Source organism: Ichthyophthirius multifiliis, assembly GCF_000220395.1.
Source record: "Ichthyophthirius multifiliis unplaced genomic scaffold scaff_1120509250949, whole genome shotgun sequence".
Classification (NCBI taxonomy): Eukaryota; Ciliophora; class Oligohymenophorea; order Hymenostomatida; genus Ichthyophthirius; species Ichthyophthirius multifiliis.
In genome coordinates this window covers 38,583-46,975 of record NW_004086348.1, presented here as the reverse complement: position 1 = coordinate 46,975, position 8,393 = coordinate 38,583, and the positions used below count along the sequence as shown (strand labels likewise).

Below are 8,393 nucleotides of genomic sequence, written 5' to 3'. Positions count from 1 at the left end.
AAAAAAATAAATACATTAATTCTAATCAAAATATAAAATAAAATTTATTTTATTTATTTTCTTTATGAAATTTTAATCTTTATTTTAAAAATATTTTACTATTTTGTAAACCATTTATAATTTTGTATATTCTTATCCTTTATATTATTCAATTTTTTATATTTAATTACATATATAATATTACAATAATTTTTTTTTTTTTTTTAATCTATATATTATATGTTTTTATTATGATTTAATTTCTTTTTCTAAAAACATTTTTAATATAATAATATAATAGAGTTTATTTTTATTATTTTATTTTAATATGTAATTTTTAATATATAAAATTTACAAATTAAGTTTATATTTTTAATATATAATTACAAATTATTCTAATTTTTAATTTAATTATTAGTATTTTTTTATTTTATTAAGATTATTTATATTCTTACTATTTTATTATTTATTTTTAATTCATTTTAAATATACATTTTAAATATTATCAGTTTATTAACATTAATTTTAAATTTTAAATTTTTTTATTTATCAATTTTTTTTATTTTTTATTTTATTTTTTGATTTTTTATTTTATGCTTTTTTATTATATTTTATTTTATTTAGTTTTGATTTATGTTAATTTTTTTATTTTTTATTATTATTATTTATTTATATTTTTTTTATCAAATAATTATAATTCATTTTATATTTTTATTTTTATTTATGTAAAATATATAGTTTTATTTTAAATTTAGAATAAAAAATTCTATAGAAAATTAGAATACATATAATTTTTCAAAAAGTCATATATCATTATAATTATTTATTATATTTTTATCTTTTTAAAAAAAATTCAAGAATTTTAATTATTCTTCATTATTTAATTTTTTTTATTCTTCTTCATTTCTAATAAACAAAATAACGCAAGTAATATCATCTATAACGTCATCATTCTACAAAAAAATAAAATAAAAATAAAATAAAAAAAAATTACTTCTTGCCATTATTTAACAGACTATTTAATTAAGCTTTCCGCTGCTCCATTAATATTATTATTTTTATAAAAAGGTGCCACAATATCAACAACCTTAATATAACAAATAATAAAAATAAAATATATGTTTTTTTTAAATAACTTATTCATTGCTTAAAAATTCCCAAACTCCATCACTTGCAATAACAATAAATTTATCATCTTCTCCAATATCGAACTATAAAATTTCAGGAACAGAAATAACTCCAACTTCCCTTCCTGCTTTATCGCCTAAAGATCTTGACATAGCCAATCCTGGATAAGTTAAACTTTAATTCCAAACTCTGTATATACCTATATTTTATTCATTTTCATCTATTTGTAATTCTACTCTGCCTCCATTTTATAAAATACGTTTTTTTTCTAATTTCAAATTAGGTTTATGATCGTTACTAAGATTAATATTTTTCCATATTGGATGATAATCTTTTTAATTAAATTTAGCTAAAATAGCCCTAGAATCGCCACAGTTAGAACAATAAATTTTATTTCCTTAAATAAAAACTGTTACAGCAGTTGTTCCACTTAAATATGTATTTATTTAATTATTTCTTAATAAATCATTTGATACACTATCAAAACATTCATTAAGTATACTAATTATGTTTTATGTATTTTTTAATTTAAACAAAAGATATTTTTAAAGATTTTCTTTGACATAATTAGATACTTATTCTCCGTATTCACCTTTTAAAAATAAAATAAGCATATATTAAAAAGGATTAAAAAATTTTATTAAAAAAACCATGTCCATCGAAAACTCCAAAAAAACCAATTTATTAATCTGAAATTTTTTTAATCATATTTATACTAGAATCTTAATTAACTTTTCTATCAGATGGACTATATTGTCCTGCTCTTGTTTTAGTTAAAGTATTTATAAAAAAATGTTTTTAATTATTCTATATAAAAAAATAAAAAAAAATTATTAATATATATTTGGTTTAAAAAGATATATAAAATTAAAAAAAAAAATTGTATAAAAATAAAAATTATTGAAAATTGTAAACTATTTTAAATAAATATTATTTATTATTGAATAATAAAAGGATGGAAAAAAAATATTTTTTTTGTATATATAACATAAATAAATATATATATATATATATATATTTATATTTTTACTTAATTATTATTATATGTTCCATTATATATGTTATCATTTAGTATTAAATTTAAGATATCTATATTTAATTTATTTTTGTTAATTTAATTTTTGTATTAACCATATTACTATTAGATAGTTTACTATTGCTATTTTTTGAATTGTATTCTATTAATTATTGACTTCTTACATTTTTGCTATTGACTAATTTATGGATGTTACTTTATTATTAATTCAGAATTTAATATGTCGGATACTTTTAAGTTATTTCATTTTTTTATTGTAAAATTTTTTTTTCTTATTCTAATTCAAATTCTTATTCTAGTTGTTCTTCATAACTTTCCTATTTACTTTTATTTTGGTTTTGTTTAGGAGGTAGAGATTGGTATTTTTATTATATTTTATTTTATTTGTGAAATATATTTTGTCTCTAATTCTTATTATTAATTTAATATGAATCTTAAATAATTTTATTTAATTATTGTTTGTAAACATTTTTTTCATAAGCTTGCTTATCTTTTATCATGATATTACTTCTTCTAATTTAAATTTTTATATATATATTTACTTTTAAATACCTTTTTGCTTTTAATCTTTATTATTACTATTCTTATTCTTAAATTTATTATAAATTATACGATTATTATTTATGCCATAAATTTTATAAAGGAGGTAATTTTTATATATTATTAATATTTTTTGCTTCTTTTGGTGAAAAATAATTTTTATCAAAAGGAGATATATATTCTGATTTATCTATTACAATACTTTTTTTTAATTATCTTTTAAGTAAATATGTGAATCAGAATTTATATTTATGGGAGATTATTGAAATTTAGATTAATCTATATTTATTTTATATATTTTTTAATTATAATAAAAACATTTTAGATAAATATAATTATTATTTTGTTATTTTTATCTACCTAAATGATATTGTTTCTTTTCTACTTAAATTTGAGAGGTTTTTCTTTGATAATCTTTTATATTTTTAACAAAATATTAAATTAAGTTGGTTTATATTATTTTTTACTTCCTTCTCCTATTACTGTTCTATGCTAATTAATTCTATCATTTATATTTTGGCCTTAAATTTTTATATTAAATAATTTTAGAAAAAAAATATTACTATCTTAATTTGAATTATATATTTCATTCATTTCTTTTATTTATCTTTTAAATATTTAATATATTTTATAATGTTGTTATTATTATTTTTTTATGATTTTTTTTATTAATTATAAGTTTTGTATATATAACATCAAAAATAAATAACAAAAAAATTACTTGAAGAAATCGATGCACCTTAAAAGTAAATTTGTTTTTTATGATAAAAATAATATATTTTTAATAACAAAAAAAATTAATTTGATTAATTAAAAAATAAATTATTTATCTTTTATTAATTTGTTTTTTTAAAAAAAATAATTGTATTAAAAATAAATATAATAAAATAATATAAAAATTAATATATTTTTAATAATAAATTGAATTTATTTAAAATTAATTTAATTAATTAATATTAATTTATATATATAAATTGTATATTTTGTTAATTAATTTAAAATAAATATAATTTTTTTTTTTTGTTATTTATAAAAATATTTTAATGAAATAATATGCTTCATTAATGAAATAAAATAAAAATATGTAAATTTGGTTTGTCCAAAAAAAAAAAAAAAGCATAAATAAAATCATAAACGTAAACCAAAAGGTGATTCATTAGGTAAATGTACAGCAGGTAAAGGCTTATATTAGTAACCTTCGCGAGCATATTTAGTTTTCTTTTCTTCTTCTGTACATAAATTTCTATCTTAGATAATTTGTTACCAAACAGAATGATACTTTAAAAAAATAAAAATAAGAGAAGTAAAAAAATTTATACTCTTTTGACCATTTCTGCTCCATAAATACTATTACATTCAATAAGATGAGCAGAAGTTCTTTAATTTAAAGAACCTAAAGGCAAAGCTTAATCTCCTGCTTTTTTTTTCAAATAAGGGAATCGATCAGGACTAAAAAAATAAAAAATCAAATAAAAATTTATATATTAAATTTTAGTTTTTACGCATAACTTTTATTAGAATCACCATAAAATGCAAAAACTCCTAAACCAGCTAAAACGCAAGTTGGTAAAACAAAAGAAGCATGTTTAACAATTCTAATCATGTGATATCCATTATGTGTTAAATTCCTATTTTTTAAAAAAATATTAAATTTTATAATTATCTTTATATTTTTTTACTTTATAAATGAATATCTATGCAAAGCTACTCCTTAATAACTTAAATATTTTCTGTTAAGGAAAATAAACATTCTGTTTAGGGGATGGACGCCATATTCTCTAGGTCCAATCATGAAAAATCTACCAATTTTTCCTAATAAACCTGTTTTATTTTTAATTTTTTAATAATTAAATATTTTTTTTTTAATATTTAATATCTATTGGTTTTTGCTTTTTTTATTATAATTTTTTTAGTACCGCTTCTTTTGGCAAGTTTTTCATTAATTACAAATGAAACTGGTTATAATATTTGGAGCCAGGCTTTTTGAATAGGATTCATATTTTATTTTATTTTTACTTTTCTTTAATATATTAAATATTTATATTATAAGGATTTTTTTTTTTTTTTTCCTTTGTATAAAAAATATTTATTTATTTACTTTTAATTTTTATTAGTTTTCTTTAACTTTAAATATAATATTTTTGAAATAATGCTTTTATAATAATAATAAAAAAAACTATTGTATTTATAATATTTTTAATGTTTAAAAATAAAATTTAAAAACTTTGAATAAATAATAAAATAATAAATTAATTATAATATTTCTTTATTAAAACAATTATTTAATTAATGAATTTTTAAATAATATTAATGATTTCTAATTTAAAAAAAAAAAAAAATTAAAAATCTTATTATTAATGAAATTAAAAAGTAAGGAATTTTTATAAAATTTTAATTTATATATATAATTATTATATAATAATTTATTTTATATATATTATTTCTAATAATGTTTATACATTTATATATTTTAAAAAAAATAGTAGGTTTTATATAATTTTAGTTAATAATATACTAAAATTTATCATAATAAATTAAGATCTTTTATTAATCTTTTAAATTACTTTAATATAGTTTTCTATTTTACTATATAGACGTATAATATTAAATTCATTTTTAATGTAATGACTATATATAATATACATTTTTCTCCTAAAAATAATAAAATTTTTTATAATTAAAAAAAATATTATTAAATTAAAAAGTTTAAAATAAAATCAATATTTTTTTTTTAAAAAAAAGAATAACCATTGTATGCATGAAGGTTCAAAAAAGTAATTTTTAGACTTTGTAAAGGCTATTAATTTTATTTTTGAATATTTACAAATTAATTACAATTAACATATTTATATTTTATCAATATAAGATTTTTATATATTATTTTTTAACATGTTTTCATTTTTTCTGCAATTATTTTTCATACAACTAAAGAAAAAAAAAAAAAATGCATTTTTTGTCGCTTTTTTTTATTGCCTATTAAGTTTTATAAAATAATAATGTTAAAAAGTAATAATTAAAAAAATAAATATTTTTATGAAATTTACTATTTAAATAAAATAAAAAAACATATAATAAATATTTTTAAATTAATATTATTTATATTTTTATTTGCTATAAATAATCATAATTTTTTTTCTTTAAGCATGAGTTTTTTCACATAATGTTAATTCAGATTTATATATATAATAGTTTAATAGTATTAGAATTTTTTCTCAAATTATCAATTAAAAGATAATTTTTTACTTATCATTTATTAGAATATTCATCGAAAAATAATAAAAGTATTATTTTTATATTTTTAGAATAGAAATAATATTATATTGAAGTTTTTTCTAGATTTCATTATAATATTAAATATATTTATTTTTTCTTTTATTGAATTTAATTACTTTAAATGCAATAATATACCTTAAATAATATTTAATTATTAATTTTTTACAAGAAAACAAATAAAAAATTAAAAAAATGATTAGATTATTTTCAAATAAACTTGCACAATAATAAATATTTTAAAAATAAATTAAAAATTTTAGCCATGAAGCTATTGCTTCTAAAAGACCCCCCCTAAAAGCATTTTTAACATTAGTAGACATTTTTTATTATATTTTTTTCAAAATTAAAAAATAATTATTAATTTAAATAAATAGACAGATAAAGCTGCATTTAGAATAAAAGAGCTTATGGATTAAAAAACAAATGAAGAATTAAATGCACTTAAAATAGGAATTAAAAAAAGAGGATGTAGTGGCTTAAGCTATACAATAAATTATTGTTAAAGAAAGAAAGAAAATAAATTTGATGAAATAGTTGAAGATAAAGGTATTTTATTAAAAAGATATGCATATTTATATATTTTTATAGGTGTTACTATTATTATTGATAATAAAGCTTTAATAGCTTTAGTTGGAACTGTAATGGATTGGGTAGAAGATGATTTGAAAGCGGAATTTGTTTTTAATAATCCTAACTAAAAAGTAATATAAAAAATAAACTTTTTTAATTTTTTTTTAAAAAGGGATCATGTGGATGTGGAGAAAGCTTTTATCTTTGAATTATATTTTTATGCTTATTTATTGTCTATTTTATAATTATACTTAGTTTTTACTTAAACTTATAAACGATAATCAATTAATTTATATGTATTTCTTTATTTATATATTATTATATATTTTAGTAATTAATCAATAAATCATAAATAATAATAGATTATCTTTAAAAAAAATTAAATACAAAAAAAAAATTTCTAAAAAATGAAATATTTTTATTTAAGAAATAATAATTATATTTTAAGAATAAATATTTTTTGTAAATTCATTTACTTATCTATTTTATTTTATATAATATTATTTTATTATTATCAATATTATTTATATTTTAAAATATTAAGGTTTGGTTTTCTTAATTATATTTTAATTTTATTAATTTATATTGTAATAATAATTTTATGCACTATTTTAATCATTTTTATTTTCTTTTAATTTTTAAATCTAAATTTTAATATTACTTATTTACTATTATTTAACATTCGGTACAAAATATATTTAAATAATTTAGATATTTCTGAAGAAAATTGAATTATTAATTTTTCTAATAATAATACATTCTGGACAAAATATATTTATAGATCAAATTATTAGATATTCAAATAAAATATAAATAATATTTTTTTTTAAAAAAAAGGAATATAATTAATAATATAAAAAAATAGTTTTTCTATAAAAATAAAAATAAATGAATTCCGATTAATTCGTAAAGGATATATAAAAAATAAATTATTATCATTTTAATTAAAAAAATATAAAAAAAAAATTAGACTTAACAATTAGCAGAAAAATTATATAATTTTAGTGGAGTAATGATTGATATTTGCAATAATTTTCTTTGTAAAAATAATAATAATTTTATATATCCAATTTTATTTTAAACAAAAAAAAGAATAAAAGCAGGTCAAAAAAATAAATAAAAAAAGTAAAAATCCATAAACTATTGAAATTAGCAATGAAGAAAATTTAGAAATAAGTTCTCCTTAAAAAAAATAACTTACTCCATTTGATCTTTACTTTGCAAATAGAAAAGACAAATTTAAATAACAATATCCTAATTATGAAATAGCTCAAATAAAAAAACTTATAGCTAAAGAATGGTCAGATTTACCTAAAGAAAAATAAAAAGTAAAAGAAATATTTATAATTTTTTTAAATAAAAATATATGTACATTAATTATTAAATAGCCTTTTATCACTGAATTTGAAAAATTATAAAAATAAGATTAATAAGATAAAATAAAAATAAACGAAAGTGTTTAAAAAAATAATACAAATAATGATATTAATTAAAAAAAAAATAAACACATTTATAAAATTCAAATAATAAGCAAAATAACAATCTTACCCAAAAAAATTCAGACTAGTTAAATGATAGTTTAGAAAATGATAAATATATATAAAAGAAAAAAAAGTTTGAATAAATTATTAAATAAAATAAATTATATTTAAAATATGATTTTACATTAAATATTTTAATTAATAATTTATATAAGAATATTTGATTTATTATATGGAATAATTTATAAAATAAATATTTAATATATTTTATAAAAAAAAAATATCTTATAATATATTTAAAAAAAAAAAATACTGATAACTATTAAGTTAATAAATTTAATCATATTATATTTATTTGTATTTAAATATTAATATCGAATTATTTA

General features: G+C 14.6%; 3 protein-coding genes across 3 annotated transcripts, besides 16 other annotated features; 1 reads left to right on the top strand and 2 right to left on the bottom strand. All coding sequences in view use genetic code 6, as the record gives it.

The window, feature by feature from the left end:
* Positions 1–457: 457 nt before the first annotated feature.
* Positions 458–482: a microsatellite.
* A 49-nt stretch (positions 483–531) lies between these two features.
* Positions 532–663: a microsatellite.
* Positions 534–642: a microsatellite.
* Positions 544–663: a microsatellite.
* Positions 549–585: a microsatellite.
* A 224-nt stretch (positions 664–887) lies between the features above and the next one.
* IMG5_117270 (protein phosphatase 2c, putative) lies at positions 888–2,160 on the bottom strand (the record flags this gene model as incomplete). Its single annotated transcript, XM_004034572.1, has 5 exons — positions 888–932; positions 974–1,066; positions 1,116–1,699; positions 1,758–1,870; positions 2,138–2,160. Coding segments are annotated over 5 exons (858 nt in total), but the record flags the coding sequence as incomplete, so codon positions are not given.
* Positions 939–970: a microsatellite.
* Positions 940–970: a microsatellite.
* A 42-nt stretch (positions 2,161–2,202) lies between the features above and the next one.
* Positions 2,203–2,232: a microsatellite.
* Positions 2,233–3,811: 1,579 nt separating this feature from the next.
* IMG5_117260 (hypothetical protein) lies at positions 3,812–4,681 on the bottom strand (the record flags this gene model as incomplete). The annotated part of the gene is made up of 5 exons (XM_004034571.1): positions 3,812–3,961; positions 4,003–4,132; positions 4,186–4,311; positions 4,363–4,504; positions 4,600–4,681. 5 exons carry the CDS (start codon positions 4,679–4,681, stop codon positions 3,812–3,814), a joined length of 630 nt encoding a protein of 209 aa, XP_004034619.1.
* A 359-nt stretch (positions 4,682–5,040) lies between these two features.
* On the top strand, positions 5,041–6,734 carry IMG5_117250 (iron-sulfur cluster assembly, putative; the record flags this gene model as incomplete). Its single annotated transcript, XM_004034570.1, has 7 exons — positions 5,041–5,053; positions 5,258–5,304; positions 5,426–5,457; positions 6,217–6,268; positions 6,331–6,502; positions 6,545–6,657; positions 6,699–6,734. 7 exons carry the CDS (start codon positions 5,041–5,043, stop codon positions 6,732–6,734), a joined length of 465 nt encoding a protein of 154 aa, XP_004034618.1.
* Positions 5,060–5,140: a microsatellite.
* Positions 5,061–5,118: a microsatellite.
* Positions 5,076–5,118: a microsatellite.
* Positions 5,078–5,134: a microsatellite.
* Positions 5,347–5,387: a microsatellite.
* Positions 6,735–6,936: 202 nt separating the features above from the next.
* Positions 6,937–6,987: a microsatellite.
* Positions 6,988–7,007: 20 nt separating this feature from the next.
* Positions 7,008–7,068: a microsatellite.
* An 8-nt stretch (positions 7,069–7,076) lies between these two features.
* Positions 7,077–7,118: a microsatellite.
* Between the last annotated feature and the right edge of the window lie 1,275 nt (positions 7,119–8,393).